Genomic DNA, 20,281 nt, shown 5'->3' on the forward strand with positions numbered 1-20,281 from the left:
CAGCCAAGGAATGTATTTTCCCCTTCCAATATATATAATTTATTTTGCTGCACACATTAGTTAATGATACAAAGATACATGATTTAGCCAGTTCTGTAAAAACATTACTGACAATCTGAGGCAAACCCATTTCATTTTATAAGGTTTTGTTTTTTTTTCTGCTCATCTTCCGCGGCAGAGTGTGAATTAACAGCAATCATCAACTCAAGGATTTATCCCATATACTTTGTACTCCAGCAATTTTTCATCATTAGATTGGCTTCCTAGGGTTAGAAGAGCTTTTAATTACTATATTAACGCAGGTAAAGAGGACTTTACACCGTTTTACATTTTCGGGGGCGGGAGGGGGAAGACGGGCGACGGCTACTTTATTTCCCTGCTACTTCGCGGAGATTATTCCCGGATTTTTAAAAATAGGCGATGAAACGCTAATAATAAATCGCTTATCGGGGCGCTCGGGGCGGGGGGCCGAGGCGAGCGGCGGCCCGCGGAGCCGGTTTCCCCATCGGGAAGGAGCGCCCCCCCCCATCCCCGCACCTTCCCCGCACCTTCCCCGCCGCCCAAGACTTACGCGGTCCCCAGGGCGCTGCGGCGGGCAGCCTGCGCAGGTGGATCTCATCCTTATCCATCGCCTATCCGAGCCCCGCAGCCCAGCTCCCGCTTGGTACCAAAGTGAACTTGCCAGGATCCCTCCTCCTCCTCCTCTTCCTCCTCCCTTTCCCTCCCCCCCCCCCCGCCCTCGTGGTTTTTGGGGGAGGGCGCGTTCATCCAGCGAGCGGCACCGCGCAGCTCCCCGCCGCCCCCCGGCCAGACTTTAAATAGGGGCGGCGGGCGGCGGCCCGGCCCGCCGGGAGCGCGGCCCTCCGCGGGGAGCCGGCCCTCCGCGTCACGCCGCCGGCTCCGCCGCTCTCTTCCCCCTCCCGCCCGCCCCGCCGCCCCCGCGGACCTTGCGCGGAGCTCCGCGCCTACCTGCGGCGGCGGGGCCGACCTGACCTTGGGCGGCGGAACGACGGCGGCAGCTGCCGGCGAAGGGAAGGCGGCGGCGGGGGGGGAAGCGCGTCCGCGAAAGGTCAGCGCGACCTGCGCGCCCGCGGGACGGTGGCGGCCGCGGAGCGCCCCCGGGGAGAGGGGCGCCGCCACCGAGCTTCGCTGGAGCTGAGCCTCCCCGCAGTGCCTGAAATGAAGCCCATTTAACCGCTTCCCCGCTTTGTTTCCTATTTTTTTCATGGCTGTTAAAAGCTCCCACACCTTTCAGTTTAATAGAAATAAAAGAAGGCAGGAAAAAAAAAAAAAAGAGAAGAAAAAGAAAAAGCACGTCTTGGTCTTCACCAAAGTGAAGCTGTCATTTGTGGCTGCCGGTGATAACTCTCCCCTTGCCCAAGGTACAGGCTAAAGCCCCCCCAGCCCAGCTCCCTCCTCGTTCACAGACTGGCCGGGGTTGGCAGGGCCCTCTGGAGATCATCCCCTCCAACCCCCTGCCAGAGCAGGGTCACCCAGAGCAGGTGGCACAGGAACGCGTCCAGGCGGGTTTGAATGTCTCCAGAGACGGAGACTCCCCCACCTCTCTGGGCAGCCTGTGCCAGGGCTCTGCCACCCTCAGGGTAAAGAAGTTCCTCCTCATGTTGAGATGGAACTTCCTATGGTCAAGTTTGTGCCCATTACCTCTTGTCCTGTTGCTGGGCACCACTGACAAGAGCCTGGCCCCATCCTCCTGACACCCACCCTTTAAGTATTTATAAGGGTTGATATGGTGCCCCCCCCCCCCCCCCCCAATCTTCTTTTTTCCAGACTGAAAACACCCAAATCCCTCAGCCTTTCTTCATAAGAGAGATGTTCCAGTCCCCTCATCATCTTCGTAGCCCTACTGCCCCACCTGTGACACATTTACCTCCATCCACACCTGAACAGCCAGGGCCCCGTTTCTATTGCTGCCAGCCTTCCCCATCCCGGCTCTGGTCCGGGAGGGATGCTCTGAGTGTCACAGTACACACCAACAAACTTGGGCCCACACAGAATACCACCGGTTTACCTCTTTGCTACCTTTTTTTTTTTTTTCTTTTAAAGCGTGAGGTGTAAAATAGCTGCCACTCGCTTTTTACAGCTCCAGCTGGATGGCTGCAGTATTTGCACAGCATTCCAGGGTTATTAATCTCCACGGATTTAAACCCCTCTTCAGTGCCCCACAGGTCTTCTCCAAACCTGCTGCCCGATCCCGGGCTGCTGCAGACACCCACTTTGGCAAAACTGACATAGATTTATCTGCGCCATTCTCTGACTGCTTTCTCTTTTTTTTTTTTTTTCATCTGAGACAAGCACTTAACCCTCAAAAAATGCGTTCAAATGAGCGCAAGGGCTCTGCCAGAAGGAAACAGGCTCAGCAGGCTTCCCACCTCCTGGCAGGCAGCCCCCAAGTACCCCACGATCGCTCTTCGAGGGCTGCTCACGCTGCTGCTGCATCCAGGCCCCTCCCGGTCCCCTCGTAGCCTCAAAAGGGACACTGCCGAGCCACACTTCGCTGGTCGTACTCACCCCTGGGGCTACTATGAAGCTTTGTGTAGCCACAGCCACTTGGCCTGTGGGGACAGGCGACCTCCTCCCCCCTTGCTCGGAAAACAGGGTGCCCAGCACCACTGGGGGGGGGGGGGTAGCACAGGGCTCCCCACCGCACGAACAGTGAGGGGACGCTGCTCCCGCTTAGATCACGGTCCTAATTCCACTCTCAGCTCTCCTTTGTTACCAAAAAAATAGCGGGTTACGGCTCAGATATCTCTCCGCGACTGTTATTTTTAAAATTGTAAAAGCATGTTGCTTGGGTTAGTTGAAAGTTCGACACAAGGGACCGAAAGCACATTGAGATAAATATATAAACAAGGGAATTTATGCATATGGATTTTTCCTTTATGGAATATAATCTCTAGAGGATTTGAAACTGAGTCAGGATGCTTTTAGGCTACATTTTTTATCTTTTTACTCCTTTTTAACTTTTGTGCTTCTTTGAAAGAGTGTGGATTTCAACTATTTTTAAAATACCCATTACTTAGTTTATTATTAGCAGAAGAGCGGGCAAGTAGATTGTGTTGAAATGGCTTGCTTAACCGGAGATCAAAGGCACTTGGGAGCATGCTCTTTTTCCTTTGCCTAAAATTAATTTATTTTGGATGGCGATTTGCGACAGAACCAAATGTGGGCACAGGACCAACATATATATTTGTTTTACGAATGTGAAACACAAAGAAATCTGGAAATAATGCCAGATTCCAGTATCCTATCTCATAATGACCACAAGCTCCGTGAGCAACTGCTGACTACAGCTGGGGCAGGAACCCAGCCCGGATTTAAGCACGTACAGGGCAGGCACAGCATCAAAGGGCTGCCTTTTCTGCAGGTGATTCTCTACTGAAAGGCCAGACAGAGGCAGGCCAGCTGATCGATGACATCATTTCATGACGAGCTTTTTGGAAGTTTTAGTCTGACAAGCAGGATTTAAAAAAATTGAGCTTGTATTCCAGCCCCGTGCATGGAAAAAAATAAAAATAAAGCTAACATTGCTGCCTCTTTCCAGGTGTGTAAGTGTTAACGGGCAATCATTTCTTTTTAAAGTGTCCTGAAAATTAAAATACATTGATTGCCTAGTATTATTTTAGAAGGTCCTGGGCTGACCTGGCCCAGATTTGAGTGGAAATGAGGAAACCTCGGTGTGCTGTGGAAGCTGTGCTCCACCTGGTTGCACTGAGAGGCAGCAGGAGAAGTTTCCTTCCCACTGCCCTGGATGAGCCCTAGCAGATCCCTCAGCCGCTTTGGAGAAGCCCGTTGTTGGAAAGAGCTATAAAGATAACGGGAAATCATGAAATCACGCATCTGGATAGAGGCTGCCAGACCGCCATCACCCCGTACCGCTTCCACAGACTATTTCGTTTACCTGTCAATATTCCCTGGACTCCTCCCTGTGCGCGCGTACAGACTTTGTAATTGGACTCACGTCGAAGGCTGGACCACTCTTGCACCTGAAGTGACAGAACAGAGCAGTGGGGCTGCTCAGACTCTGACCGCGCACGAGAGCAGAGGAAATATGATTTGTCTTTTCAAGAGCCCCATGAGCTAAAATAGGCTGTTGAGCTGATAGGAAGCAGAGACTCCAGCTACAGTTTTCTTCCTTAGCGTGTGATAAACCCAGTGTGCCATCTCAACACATACTTGTGAGAAGAATGGTAAAGGGACAGAGAATCTACTGTCTCTGCAATAAAACAAAAATGCTTTCTTAACAATTTAGGAAGGAGACAGTGCTGCTTGGCATCCACACCTATAGTAAGTGCGCTTGCTGGAAATATTTATAGTCTGCTCCTGCAAAATGTATTGTGTACCTTTATAACAATAATAATGCAGTTCTCAGCTCCTGTGATTTGGAGCCAAGCAAAAGCTCCGGGTGTTAGGGGTGCTCATGCTCTGGGAAAATGCCTGGGCATAACGCCGGCCCCACCATCCCGACTGGCAAAAGAGACCAACGAGGCCACCAACCCCCTCTCTGAACTATTTTTATGAAGTCTTTTACACTTTTGAGGGGCACGCAGCAAAGGCAGGGATACACTCCAGCTCTCTTTTCGGCTGGGGCATCCGGAGATAAGAGCCCATATCCCTGGCAGCCACCCGAAACAGCATGAACACAATCACATGATGGTGAAACAAACGCTGGCCGTGGCTGTGACAGTGGCGTACCCCCTGCCTCCTCGCCTTCCGCACTACACACAGTGCTCTCCCTGGCTGTTGTTGATGCACACGCGGAAGAAAAAAAAGTTATGTTGTATATGAGGTAGAGAATCAGGTTCCAGAAGGCCCTAAAGCCACAGGCAGTGCAGGAAAGATAAACGGAATGATAAATCACAATATAAAAACTAAGGCATACCCAGAGAAATTAGCAGGTGGCAAGATGAAGATAAACAGGGAGAGATTTTTTCCCACACAATAGACTGAAACCATAAGATTATTATGTAAATTATTATATAATAGTAAATATAACAAAACTATGGATACAGAGCATCGTTACATTTTCTGCAATACAAGCGAAGTCAGAAGCAGAGCTTTTTTTAAAAAGGGATGAGAAACGTTTATGAAAAATAGGTCCAATGGTGTCTACTGTACAAAGTAGCCTGGCTATAATTTTCAGCTCAGTAAGCTCTTAAGCCTCTGGTTGTTGGAAAGGCATTTGTGGGGAAGGATGTTCTGTTTCTTATCTCTTTTCCTTGCTACTTACCACTGACAGACACTGGGTCCTGGGCTAGACGCACCTCAGAGCGTGGCAAGTCTTTTGGCTGTATAACACTTGGTGTTTGTATAGAGCTCATGTACCTAAAACACCAAATAGTTTCGTTGTTATGAACTCATTTAGGTCAAGCGTAGCTCTGTGTTGGAATTATTAAGCAGATACTGCTAAAAACATTATTTCATCAATGCCCCAATCTTGCAAGTGCTTCTGTGCATGCTTATATTAAATATTATTTCTGTGAACAGTCTCTGCTTTTTTTTGGTGTGTGATTTAACATTTTGCTAAAGTTGAGTGAGAAAAATGTTACTGTTTGTAAATAGTAATGTCTAGTACGCCCAAATATATGCTCAAAGCTGAAGGCAGTTTAAGGACTGAATCAAACAATGTCTATAGTGAAAAACATCCACTACTTTGCAGGTCTTTGCCTGTGCCAATGGCAGAAGCAGGTTGGGGGGGTCATCACGCACCCCCTAAATTAAGAATAAATATTTAGGATGACTGATTTTCACAAGTTTAGACAATGTAAGAGAAGTGAAAAAAAATGAAGTTCTGCATAAGAGCAGAAAAAAAATTAGAAGACAATTCCCCTGTTTCTGCGTAAGTGAGAACTACTCCCTTTCTCATGTCCCCATGAAATGCTTTCACTAGTTACTTTTAGCCACTATGGATGTACGCAGGGTTTTCCCATTAATGCTGCTGAAGTTTCCAAGTGTCATTTTACAAAAGTCAGAGGAACCTCCCACTTCTTCCCTCTGCAATTTACAGTTGGAAATTAACACCACCCAAGAGCCCAGCCAGGACTTTGAAATTAAATTAGAAGATGCTGTAAACTGTGTTCACAGGAACGGCAAGAGAGGAGATTTGACTCAGACCATGTGAGTCACAGTTGGTCTCCGAGTCTCCCCTTGCTACTGATGGAAGGAAATTATGACAGCCGTGGCTAGCCCAGCTGCGCCGGCCGGAGGGGTGGGGGAGTGAAACTGAGCCCGCTCCGGTTTTTTTTTTTTAACCCTCTGTCTTTGGATCCAATCCCCCTCTCTACCCCAAAGCAGATTTAACCGGACCCAAGCTACTGCTGATCTGAGTTTTCCCAACTCACGAGATTGCCATCATCAGTTTCAAGCTTCTGTAAGAATCTGGCTCTATGCTTAAAATTATACTTATGTTTACAAAAGTTTTTCCTAATCTCAATCCCTTCTTGCTGTAGGGCAAGTCTGTCAGTCCATAGACACCTCCATTAGTATGTTCCCTTCTCTTTGACCTGTGCGGCTAACAGTTAGCAGCAGCGATTGATTATCTTCTTGAACTGCAGCTTCAGTTAACTAGGACAGGAGAAATAAGAAGAGTTTTCGTGTATCTGTGTTTTTCTTTCTCGCAGTGTACAGGCCAAAGCAAAAATCAGCCCACAGTGCTTCCGTGTGCAAACTGCAGCTGCACGCTGTGACCTGCCTCTGGATCTATGCTCTTAAGCAATGAAGTTTTAAAAAAAGCAAATTGCTTACCAGGAGTGACTCCTATAGTTTTACTGCCACTTGAATCACACAGAGGAAAAGAGGGTGAAGTATTTACCTGTGACTTCACTTGCCACTCCACATTTATAGGAGCCAGTTTCTCCCTTGACACACATTTAGTCCAGGTGTTCGCTGTAACTTCTTTTTTGAACCTGCAATTATTGCACCATTTATAAAGGAAGCAGCAAAATCTTTTTTTTAAGAGACAAAGAGGCACTAGCAATGATTCAACCTAATGCCCTTTAAGTGGCTTAGATACTAGAAGAACATAGCCCATGTGCTACAGTCATCTATAGGGCAGAGAGACAGCAGAATTAGCATCATGCACAGACTGGCAGCCCACTAAGAGACAACTTTTTAGCACTTCATTAACAGTAATGGGAGTTTTTCCCATAAGCAGCAATGATTTTCATGTGCCAGCACCTAAATACTTTCATATCCTCTTTAGTTATCAGCAGATATAGAATCATTCAGGTTGGAAAAGACCCTTGGGATCATCGAGTCCAACCATCAACTCCACTCTACAACGTTCTCCCTTACACCATATCCCCCAACACCACATCTAAACAAGTCTTAAACACATTCAGGGGTGGTGACTCCACCACCTCCCTGGGCAGCCTATTCCACCAGCTCAAGATTTGGTATGCACTGGAGATTAGAGTGAAAAAGTTCAGAGATCCGATAGCACTTCCAGAAGGACCTGCTGGTGCTTCTAACCCCGCTGTGTTCACAGGAACGGCAAGAGAGGAGACTTGACTCAGACCTGTCCCCTCTCAGGATAACAGAGATCACACCTACAGCCCAAAACTACGGTATCCAACTCCCTAGACAGCCCACCTCCTAGGAGCCCAGACCAACCTGCCTTTCCTGCACCCAGCCCAGGTGCCACAAGTGAAGAAGCCAAAAGCCTTTTTATTCGCTGGTGACTGCCCTGGGGGTCCCTCCCTCCCCACAGCTCCCATCTCCCTGCAGAGCAGGTGGTGGTGCTGCCCCTCTCCGCTCAGGTGTTTCCAGTTGGTAGCGTGGCCACAGCTGGGAAGATGCTGAGGCCTCCACTAACTCCGTCCGGGCTGCTGCCACCTCTGGTGTATGTGATCCTGTCCCAAGTGCATTTTGTGCAGTGGGAGCTGATAATTTAAGACCATTATTTTACCACAACGCTTCACAAAAACTAGCAAGTCAGGACTTGTGTAAATAAGCAAAGACCTGAAGTCGTAACAGTGCCAGATTGCAGTATAACATCAGAGAACTTGTTGCGCTAATTTTGGGTAATACTACACATGATCATATGTCTGCTTTTTTGGAATTTAATTACTATGGTGCAAATCTCAATGGTCTACATACAGCAATTATCTCCCAGGTAACGTACAAATATTATAAGGTCTTTCCATGGACATGAGACATTCGCAGTGAAATTATACATGACTATCGCTGAATTGTAGGTTTAAATTCTACTTTCGTATATTCAGTTAGAACTGCTCGTAACAGGTGTTTGCTACTTTTTGGTGTTGTGTTTTGTTGTGTGTTTTTTTTAAACTGGTTACATTATCTATTTTAATATCCACGATTTATCTCCAAGGTGTTTGTGGTTTAAACATGTGAATGACGAATTCAGTCGCGACCTTTGTGAAGACTCCCTGGGAAGAGGGAACAATGAACCGAGAATCCAGCCCAGGGCTGTGAGTCAGTACCAAGTTCAGAGAGATTCACCAATATTTTCCAAAACACGAATATCCAAGGACCTGCTTGAGAAACTTTGAGGATGACAAGCTGGTTGAAGAAACAGTCGTGTTCACTTTTCCAGCCTCAGACTTCTGTGTTTCTGCAGAACAGGTATTGAAAATCTGAAATATTGAAAATGCAGACAATTTTGAAGAAGAATGTTTTAATATGCAATCATCCATCTGGGAGCGGGTATGCAGATCTTCGCAAGACAGAGCATCACCTGCAATAGAGGAGTGCTGGTCTTGGTTATTAGGTATGTTTGTATCCTCATGTACGTGTTTTTGAGTAGCAAATGGATCCAAGAAAGAATATGGACTTTTTTACATCGTGCTTTGAATCTATATAAATAAAATAATGTAGCAGTGATTGTTTCCTGGTCGGATTGAACACCACGTACTTTCCATGAGTGTATCTCTCAATATAACTAGCTCGTCTATACCCAGCTGGGTAATTAAAAGTAACGAAGCCGTGTCAGTTGTAATTGTACACAAACGCACCAGCAAATTGCATTGCTTACAGCACATAATGCGCATTGATGTTTTAAAAGCAAGTGTCTGACACTGGGTCCGGTGTGTTGCCACAGCCCAGGCCTCTGCTTTCCTCAAAACATCGCTGGTGTAAATCAGGGTGGGAAGTCAAGCAAAACAGGAAGCGATGACAAAAACAAGGTGACGCAAAAGCCTATAACTGTGGGCTAGGCCGAGTGACAAGAGGAGAGGGCCGGACAAGAAGGGATAAAAATGTTTGGTAAAAAAAGGTTGTAAACTCGTGGCATCTTATTCACTGTGACTAAGCCAAGGTAGAACTTATTCGATTAGCTGTTGCTGCATGTCAGGGTAGATGTGACATCCAGGCCATTTCTTCAGCTTTAATGTCACCTTCTCCACCTAATCTTAATAAATCTCTTTAATTGCAACACTTGGGAGTTAATCTGTCATTTGAGAATTTTTTGTAGCTCACCCTCGAGACTGTCAAAGAGATCTCTAGCTGCAAGAAAAGAAGAAAGGGTGTTTCACCACTACTTTTGTCAGGACTGCGATCCAAGAGGTACCAGATTAAGGAGTTTTCTTTCAGAGGTGAGCTGCCTCTCAGGAGAACTCAAATCGCAGCAGCCTCTTGCTGACCACAGGATGAAAACTGAATTTGAGGGGTTTTAGGATGTTTTGTGTGTATTGTTTATGTAGATCAAAGTGGGAAATAGATACATTCACACAAATATCTAGTGATTCATATTCTTCTCAAAATCAGGTCTTGAATATTCCCATTCAAAACGTAGGACCTTCAACAGCTCTTCACATTTGCTGGATTCTTGTATTATGGTGGGATGGTTGCCACCCACTGAACCCGTGTCTTGTCCCTGCCCTTCTCATAACTCGATGCCATAGTCTAGCAGTTCTTTTTCAGCTGCTGGGTTGCTGACATCCTTCGTCGTATTCTCCTAAGTCACAACAGACAAGATGGATGCAATTTTCTGCCATTAATCAGGATCACAGCAAAATATGTACTTGGCAACATGCCTGCTGACCCAAATCCATTTGTGTTCATTCTGGGACTGAAAACCATGGTTTTTTTCCCATTCTCTGTTGCTGCACAAGAATAAGGGGGAGATCTGGTCATTACTTACCACATACGTAACTTTTTTTTCTTTGACCTATTTTATCAGCTATTCCAATGGTAAATTAAAACCAAGAGACTTATAGTCAGCTCTTTCATCTTAACAGCAGGTTGAATTCCTGTGTGAAGATGCCAACACATAAACTGAAGATGAGGATATCGACAGCTATGAAGTGATGTACTCGGCACAATGTCTGAAGGGGGATCAGTGACACAATAAGAGACTTTCCAGTAGCTGGTTCTGCTCCAACTCCTTTTTCACATGTATAACCTGCACGCCCAAAAAGCCACATACTTTAAAATAATGGTGCCTGAAAACAAGTGCTCAGATACCTTTCACCGTTAGATAATAAAGAGAATTATTTAATTCTTGATTATATGCATGGGAACAATAAGCCTGAACAGAATAAAGAGAAGACGTCTCAATGTTCTTTTTGAATATTTGTTTAAATACTTGTCGTGGTTTTACCCCAGCCAGTGAATAGGACCATGCAGCCACCCGCTCACTTCCCTTAGTTGTGATGGGGGAGATAATCCGAAGAGTAAAAGTAAGAAAAAACTGATGGGTTGAGATAAAGACAGTTTAATAAGTAGATCAAAAGCCACGCATGCAAGCAAAGCAAAACAAGGAATTCATTCCCTGCTTCCCATTGGCAGGCATGTGTTCAGCCATCCCCAGGAAAGAAGGGCTCAAGCACGTGTAACAGTTACTTGGGAAGACAAAGAGCATCAGTCCGAACGTCCCCTCCTTCCTTCTTCTTCCCCCAGTTTAATATACCGAGTATGTTGTCATATGGCATGGAACATCCCTTCGGTTAGTTGGGGTCGTCTGTCCCAGCTGTGTGCCCTCCGAACTTCTCGTGCCCCCCCAGCCTGCTTGCTGGTGAGGTGGTGTGAGGAGCAGAAAAGGCCTTGAGTGCCTAGCAACAACCGAAAACACCAGGGCACTATCAACAGTATTTCTCCTCCCAAATCCAAAACAGCACTATACCAGTTGCTAGGAAAAAAGTTAACTCTATCCCAACTGAAACCATGACAATACTTTAAAAAATACACTTACTATGAACTTATAAATAACTTTAATTTATCAGTTGTTTTGGTAACATCTGGAAATATGTAAAAACAATGCAGAAAAATTACAAGCTAGAAATCTGTTTTCAATTCTTAAAAAATCTTTTACAAATATTTTTTTCCTCTGCCCTAATTTTCATGCCTTTATCAGGTATAGTTGTTTAAGTTCCTCTCCATGAATCTCTTAAAAGACTGACACAATTGATCTTTATCGTGTTCTTTTAAACACAAGGGGGCACCAACAAGCTAGTGGAGCAAGATAGAAACTGTTCACGCACAGTAAATCAGAAAAAACTGTTATAATTCTTGATTGTCTTCTCAAGTGAGACGGATTTTGAAAATAAAGGAAAGCAATGCAACGCTTTATCATTCTTTCATCTGACATGACTGTAAATGTAATCCCCGGCATGTGCGTATTTTGCTGCCTCGTTTCTTTTACTGGAAATTGGATTATATATTTGAATTTGGATTATTTCCAACTGCAGATGGTTGTCCATGAAGGTGGAACCCTGTTTCCTTGGTTTTATAAAGAGAGAATCCAACTTCTAAGTAAAAAAATACCAAATAGCCCCAAAATGCAAAGTTGAGCCAAAGGACCGTTAGCTTTTTTTTTTTAACATAGAAATATCAGTGATGTTTGTGTTACCCAAATTGCCAGTCCCTTTTCAAGTTCTTTGTATTTCCACAGTAAAGCTGACTAAAAAGGAAGTTTTGAAATATAAATTAAGATATGAAAGTTCTTAATGTAGTGGGATCCTGTCTTGAAGTATGGGCATCTGCACACACAACCAAGTGGAATTTGCCCCAGTGCAGCGAGTGAGCACGAGACCCAACACCATGTAAATCCTGAGAGCAGAGCTGTGGGGTGATGGAAGGGCAACCTGAGCTCTGCTTGCTCACCTTTCCCGCTGCCGAATTTCTGCTTTGCTTTTCTAGTCCCATTGCAAGATCCCGTGTCAGTTTGTAAGGTTACGTATGTGAAAGATCTGTTGCTATTCATTTTCCCACTGTTGCTCATAAAAGATAGCTAAACTCAAAGGAACATGCATCTTTTCGTGCAATGAATGAAAGCAAGTCACTTTTGTGACTTCAGTGAATGGTTTTGACAGAGTACTCTTCTTTCTAACTTTCCCATTTGTCTTTTCTTTGACTTCAGACACTGAAGGTTTCCTCCCTAGGTGTTTCCTGCTTTCTTAGGTGCACTCTCATTCTCCCTGGATTTCTTATGTTCTTCTGATTCTCAAGGTAATTATCTGTCTAGCCCTTCCCTCTTCCCAGCCTAAACAAGTGTTAGTAGAACTGGTTTTCAAAGGAATTAACACTTTCCAGGTGAACTTGAGGTCCCAAAGCAGACTCCCTAACTGAGAGCTCATTGAGGTGGGACCCTTAAGTCAGCAGGTAACAATCACACGGAGGAAATGAGTTTTTTGCAAGTGCTGAACTATTTTCACTCATTTAAAATCACAGCTGAGCCCTGCACAACCCTGTATAGAGTTAAAATGGCTTAGCAATGCAGTCATACCATACACAGGACGATTATACCATTCATATGATGATGATCCAAGTATGAAAGTTTCAAGCTTCTATTATTCTGCTTGGGAAAATGATTCTACAATGACACAGATCTCACTGTTAAGATTTTCCTGATAATTTACCATGTTTGGACCTGCACAGAATTGCTTTTCCCGTTCTCTGTGTTCATATAGGTTATGAACTGCCTCTTCGCTGTTGTGTTTAGCTGGCTACCACGTTTAGGAAGGATTTATTAGTGGATTCCAAATCATGAAAGCTGCAGATGGGGTAACCTCTGCTACCAATCTATCTGTCCCAGAACAGAGGTAGAGGTGGCTGTGCAGAACAAAAGGCAGAAGGTCTCTGGGGAGACCAGGAGCAGGGCACTGCTGATTTAGAAGTCCCTCTGCATTAATTGCATGCAAGTATAGCCTTGACTGCCCCGTAATCACAGCTGTTAAGGTTCTTTGCTAAGATCCTCTCCGATTTGTAGACATGAAAATACAATTTCTTGTAGCTATGAAAATATTGTTGCTTATTTCTTGCCTATTTCATGTAGGTAGAACTGCTAATTAATGGTTTCCACATTGAGAAAACCATTTTGGCTTTGTAAATATATATGTGTTGAAGACGTAATGTATTCTTCAAATTCATCATAAACTCAGAAGTATCATGTGACTTAAAAATGGTTTTGTGGATAAAACACAGAAGAGGGAGTCAAGAGACGTGGGTCCTTTTCACACCATTAACAACCTTGCTTGTGAATATGACTCAGTGAACTCGTCTGTGCTTTGGTTCTCATGTGTAAATGTTTACCTTGTACATTACTGACAACAGGCCCAGTTACTAGGAAAAAAAAAGGCCATCACTCCTGCAAACTTGAGACCGAAGCCTGGCTTTTCCAACCTTAGCAACAGTGGCTTCCAAGTGCACTTGCCAGCCCTGGAAATCAGGGCAGTCTGGCTTAATAAAGTTTGCAGGTGAGTGAGAGGGGCTTTTTCTTCAGTCACTTAATCTGAAATAGTTGATGGGATAGAGATGAGGAGAGGAGCAGGTCAGTTTGGGAATGTCTAACTGTTCCCTAAGCCAAATTTTTCTCCCTTTCTTTTTACTTAATTCCCAAAATACTAGTGGTTTTGCTTGCATTATGCTACGTCTCCAACTGTGTTTATGATAGACGCATTTTTTTGGCGTGTGTGCTAGTAGCAGCGTTCATTCCTGTACTTGCAAAAGCTCGAGTTTTAGAGAACTGTTAAGTTCTCTAAGAAGTTTTAAAGAAGAACTGTCTCTTAAAGGACTGTTCCTGTTTTATGCTGCTGGGACATTTGTCAGTCAGCTCGTTCACTACAATTGCCAACTGAACATCATCACCTGATGCTTTTGTTCAGGTCTTCAGTAATCAACATTCACTGACATCCTCCTGTTTTGCTTCCTTTTCATGAGTCATTACTCCTGCAGTATTTTTCATGTTTACCTCCCCTTTTTCCCTAAGATAAACACATTTTATTCTTTTTGCCTTCTGTTCATTTATGTTCTTTCCCTCTTTCATCTACAGATAAAAGATATTATAGATAGATAGTAGATATATAGATATTTTACACGTGTGCCCTAGGCTTCTGTGATGCCTTTGATAGGTGCCTTACATTAACCATGACTGCAGCATCCATCTCTGCAGTGTATCCAAACAATATACAAAACAAGTGACACCACCAGGGAAGCTAGCCAAGGACACCAGAGCAATCTCTATCATTGCAAAAACTGTCCTGGAATTTTTAACATTCACATAAAACATCTGTTTCTCATCCATGCACGGTACTTAATACATCTTCCTCAGACATATGAATCAACTCTTTGGGGATTTGGATACACTGTTTTGGGGAAGCAAGGTAGCCTATACATGATAATGAAATTACACAGTGATTACGGTTCCACATGAATAAGTTTCGGTGGCAACACTGGCTTAATCCATCCCCCTGCCTGTACGTGCTGGGCCTTTCATTGCTGCACTCGCTCCTCGCCCTGCGCTGTGGCTCTGCAAGTATATGAGAAACTACTCGGGTAACTTAGGTGAACGGCGGGGAAGAAAAAATGCAGTTGAATCAGTTCCTCAAACTATTTCACAACATGATAGCACACATGCTGGTGATGGTCCAGAGCAGGAGGTGGCTCTGAAAAGGGGAAAGAGCTAAGGGCTACTTGTAACATCCTAAATAACCATGCTGCTGAATGTGGCGCTAGAGCCTGAATTGGAATCAGTCATAGAAGAGTTAGAAAACGCCCCATTGTGCACACTGAAACTTCTAACATCATGGATGTCAAGTCTGATAAAACTTCATTTCAGGCAGCAATACAAACTTCCTGAACTGTATTTCATTCACCGTGTCAACTGTGGCATATAATGTTTCCATCAACCTGAAATAAAATGTTCTTTCCAAAGCATGGAACCTTCCTGCGGACAGGAAATTCTCTTACTAACCAACCAAGTAGAAATGAAGTGAAATGATGAATACAACCTGGTTTTCTTGCTGTTATATTTAAATCTCCAACCCAGGACAACTGAAAAAATAGAAAGAGGCTCTTGACATGATAAAGATAATGCTGCGAAAGCAAAGTACCCTAACCTTTCCAAATCCAAAAAACTCAAACTCAAAAGTAAAGCTTTCCAGCCACAGGGCTCCTTCTTATTCATGCTGTGCAGGTTTGCTGCTGATTTTCCCTTTGTTTTGCATGCTGAATTTGTATTGATGACAAAAGGAACTTTGATCTGCAAAGCTGAGTTTTATTCATGGGCTCTAGAGCTGTAATTTAAAAGGAATCAGTGTTTCCTGAATGCATTTGATATGTGCAAACTCAAAAGCCATTAGAAATCTCAGATATACCAGATAATAAAATACACCGGGGAATCAGAAAAAGACAACTAACCTGAATACAGAAATGCATAGAGCTCACATAACCCGTACACATCCATACATTCATCCCTCCTCCCCACTTTCTACCCTCTGTATTTGGCCCCAGTGTGCAGAAATCCCTTTCCAGTGGCAGAGGCAATAGTTGCCTCCTCTTCAAGTGTCTCTGTTTCAGTGGCACACCATGCTAGAAACAAAACAAAGTAGTAATAAACATGTACTCCTTGCCTTAAAAGAACCTGGCTGTGAAAAAAAGGAGGTGCCGGTGGCAGTTTCAGCATTCTGAGGGCGAGTAGCTTTGCTGTTATTGAACATCAAACACTCAGCTGATGAGAAAAACCTGATCTGGCAGAACTACAGCAGCATCACCTTCAGCATTGCAAAGCATTAAAAAATATAATACCTCTTGTGATTTTCGTCAGGATTGAGGAAGACACTCTTTCATCCTAAATGTGCTTCACTGCCCTTGTTTCTGAAACCCCATTGACTTAAATTTTCTGTTTGGAACGTAATGCAAACTAGCAGCAGGGAATAAAATCCTGAGGCTGTGTTCCATCTGCTTTGGCCTGGCTCTGATGCCAAGAAAACCTCCAGCAAGATGACGGGGTAATGGGCACCAGATAGGACTGGCATCACAACCGGAGAGCCCAAGGTAGCTCTATTACAAAGCCACTGCACTTGCTGGGTAAGAAAAACGGAGGAAAGAAAAAACGTCTAATGGGGACTACATGGTCCGAATCTGTCTCCCTTCGCTGCTGTAATTAAAAGCAACTCTGGTTAAGTCAATAAAGTTACAATGGCAAGTGGAAATAGTTACAAATGTTTGGTCATTAAAGAACTTTAGGATGCTATCAGACAATATAATGTTTAAGTTTTGATAAGAGGCTAAAGCAGTAGTTTAAGAGTCGTCTAGTGTAGGGCTTAAGTATTTATACATATTTTATTAGCGTTCATTTTTTAATTACCAAGATGTTATTGTGCCAGATGTATATTTATAAATACCACCAGATTCACTGCAGCACCAGCGTTATTTATGTGATAAATATTGGCATGTTTGTCTTAGAAAATTATATCTTTTTCTTGGGCGTCTTTAATTAGTTCCGCTTTCTGTCATACTCTGGAATTGATTTTTGCATGTTTACTCTTTCTGAACTGTGCGTACAGTCCTCGCGTAAATGCCAGAACTTGGGTGATATGTTGTTCATCTCTGAAGCTTTGTTAAAGTGTTTTGAAAAGTGAAAAACGGAGGTTTCTATAAATCTGCCAGAGAATCAGAGCCAGTTGGTTGGGTTTTTTTTTTTTTAGAAGTCGAAGAAACTTGGAAATGGGCAGGAAAAGTTTAAATGTGTTTTCTTTAACAGTTTGAAACATCGTATTTCATGTTGCTATTATAAACAGTGAAATGCCCTATTACCTTATTTGGTTAAAAAAGCAGACAAGCTATATGCAATGGGTATTCTGCCTTAAAGACCTTTTTTTTACAACAATTATTAATTACAGTGCCTGATAGTTGGCATACCATATTGGTGCTACTGAGCTGAGAAGCCAAATATTGAAAGTTTCTGTTTGAAGGTTCAGTTCATAACCCCTCTGTTTGGATTAAGAGCAGAATGTTTGTGTGAATTTTTTTGCAAAAAGTTGAGCTTCCAATGTTTAATGGAAGTGGTATTATAACACAGGCCATGTCTCCAAAGTCATCTGAAAATGAACAGCAAAACAGTTGTAAATGCAAACATACGTTTCATAAACTTTGGTTTATTTGACTTTTTTTTTTTTTAATGAGGAGATAAATTTTACAGCTGACAAAGTAGAAATTAGACAGTATTATGTTCAACAAGCATTCCATCCTGAGGTTTTTTAAGCTTCGTTAAACAAGATTTCTGTTTACCTTCGATTACGCAATATTCAGTGACTGGAAGTCTATTCTGTGTAAGAATTCTCACATTGCTCTGCATCCCATTTTCCAGGTTAGTTATCTGTTGCAATCTATGCCTAAACATAGACGTAGCGTTTAAAAGCTCTGTTCTGGTCTACAGCGTTCAGACATGAATCACCACATAACTTCCCAACAGGTTAATGGCATTTATTCAAGAGGAAGAAGTTGATCTCACAAGACACATGTCAATGCTTGCCCATGTGTTGGGTGGCAGGTCTGGTTTCCACAGGTATTAAATTAAAAAAAAAGTATAACTATCTTATGTGAACATATGAATGTTTTAAATGTAAAAGTGGAATAAAAGAAGCGATTGCGGAAGACAGGGGAAAGAGAATTTACCCAGTAAGACTTTGCTCATCCAAGATTTCTATAAAGCACAGTGTTTAAGGTGCTGTAAAAATCCCCCAGCATGTTTTACATGAGGAGTTTTACAGCACAAAATGGGGGTGGGGGGAAGTTGCATGTACAAAGGAGAATCACAGAATCACAGAATGGTAGGGCTGGAAGGGACCTCTGGAGATCATCCCCTCCAACCCCCTGCCAGAGCAGGGTCACCCAGAGGAGGCTGCACAGGAACGCATCTAGGCGGGTTTGAATGTCTCCAGAGTTGGAGACTCCCCCACCTCTCTGGGCAGCCTGTGCCAGGGCTCTGCCACCCTCAGGGTAAAGAAGTTCCTCCTCGTGTTGAGATGGAACTTCCTATGCTCAAGTTTGTGCCCGTTACCTCTTGTCCTGTCCCTGGGCACCACTGAGAAGACCCTGGCCCCATCCTCCTGACACCCACCCTTTCAGTATTTATAAGTGTTGATAAGGTCCCCCCTCAGCTGTCTTTTTTTCCAGACTGAAAAGACCCAAATCCCTCAGCCTTTCTTCATAAGAGAGATGTTCCAGTCCCTTAATTATCTTGGTAGCCCTTTGCTGTACCCTCTCCAGCAGTTCCCTGTCCTTCTTGAGCCGGGGAGCCCAGAAATGGATCCAGTACTGCAGATGCGGCCTCACTGAGAAGGTTCACAACCTTCAGACCTAAGGCACTACCATCACCTAATCTTCAGACACTAAGGCACTGCCATCTGAGATTTATGCCCTTTTGTCTCCCTCACAGATGATCTGGGATCACGCCAAAGACCATATGGAGAATAGCCATTCTGGCACGCTCTGACCGAGCGAAAGACTCTCTCTTCCCTGCAGACTTGTAGGTATTTTGCTCTTTTGGGTGTAGGATCAAGTTTGCCAAGAGATTGTTAATACTTGACATTACCTGTAACTTGACAGGCTCTGTAAGTGATTGTGTTACTACTGGGCAAGTAATTCAAGATTGTTATGAAGAACAGCAACAGTCTTAAAAGTGAAATAGAAATGCTCTTTACCTTTTTGAAAATTTTAGATTCAGCATTGTTTTTTTCCAAGTTCAATTACAATAACAAAGGGAGTTCAATGATTTTAACTTGCCTTAATTGTTCTTGCCTACTTATAGGCATGAGAAAACATGTCTGTAACATGAACCTCCAGACTACCTATTAGTATAAATTTGAACTCTAACCTCTGAACTTAATGAAAGCACTAAAACGTGGTTTCATGTCATTTCAGAAAGATTTTTCAGTTTTGTTTCTGAAAATAACGGTCACCAGAATTAATTATTTGATGTGATGTTGTATAATACAGGAGCTAATCCCAGCCTTGCTAAATTCTAACACAAAGGACAGTAGGAAGATTTGAATTCGGGTGCAAAACCTGAAGCATGGGAATATTTTCCTCTAGGATTTGTGCCCATTTCATGATAAGATTCAATCCAAATTGCTTATCCGAGGCCCTTGCAATCTCTGGCTTGCTCACTGGGGCAGGCATCAGAGCACATCATTTATGGAGCATCTCACTGGCGCGTTTCCCCTCGCTCGGCACAGGGCTGGCAAAGTAGCTCTCTCTTGGTCCTACTTGGTCCTCAAAGAAGGCATAAAGCAGTGTCTAACCTGGTTTGCCCCTCACAGGGGAGAGGATTTTCACTTAAAAGACCCCTGAATTGCTGTCTGTTTGCCAACTTTTCCAATAGCTGATAGTGTACGCAGTGAAAGAGTCCAGTGGGAAACGTAACACGAGGAGTCACCAAATTCTCACTCTTGTGTGAAAACCGGAAGACTTATAGGACAAGTACAAAACAAAATATTGGAGTGTGTTTCTGCTTTGAATGTCTGGAAAAGTGTCAGCTTCTTGCTGTGAGTGTGTGGAATCGCTCTTCGTTTATTAACAGCAGATTTTACCATTCATTGTTACTGCCAAATCTGAACAACCAGTAAAACTGAAATATTGATCTAGAATCTGTCCCTACATTGCACATAATCAGCAGAATGGTCTATTATAGGAGTACACTTCACATTAATAGAGTTCCAGGTGTTAATGAGATTAGGAAATACCACTGAAGGCATTGGGCAAACTGGCAAATCTGTTGTTTCTCATGAGAGTGCGCAATTAGAAATTAATCCAGTCTCATTCTTAGATCTCAGACTGCGATTGCAAGGAAAAAACCCTATTAACCATCAGCCCAATGCAATGTGAGCTGTTACAGTCATGTAAAAAAAATGAGGAAAATTACAATTGAAATTTAGTGGAGTGAATAAAACCTTCTAGACACAAAACTAAGGTAACCCAAAACTCACAATGTACACTCAGAATTAAATCCACAAATTTAGGCTATTTTACAAGATAGTATTTTCTCAGCACCTGTCTTTAAGTCTCATTATGCAAAATTCAA

General features: G+C 43.6%; 1 protein-coding gene across 6 annotated transcripts in view; it reads right to left on the bottom strand.

The window, feature by feature from the left end:
* The window catches only part of ANO1 (anoctamin 1), an 83,380-nt gene extending 82,209 nt beyond the window's left edge, over nucleotides 1-1,171 (bottom strand). For 5 of the 6 annotated variants that reach the window (XM_054198470.1, XM_054198469.1, XM_054198468.1 and 2 more), the window contains exon 1: nucleotides 572-731. In XM_054198470.1, coding sequence (XP_054054445.1) covers nucleotides 572-629 — 58 coding nt within the window. In that variant the 5' untranslated portion in view covers nucleotides 630-731. Of the gene's footprint in view, nucleotides 1-571; nucleotides 732-969 lie in introns of those variants that run through there. The other variant, XM_054198472.1, reaches the window with a different exon arrangement.
* Between the last annotated feature and the right edge of the window lie 19,110 nt (nucleotides 1,172-20,281).

The sequence above is a fragment of the Rissa tridactyla genome, chromosome 4 (genome assembly GCF_028500815.1).
Source record: "Rissa tridactyla isolate bRisTri1 chromosome 4, bRisTri1.patW.cur.20221130, whole genome shotgun sequence".
In the NCBI taxonomy this organism is placed as follows: domain Eukaryota; kingdom Metazoa; phylum Chordata; class Aves; order Charadriiformes; family Laridae; genus Rissa; species Rissa tridactyla.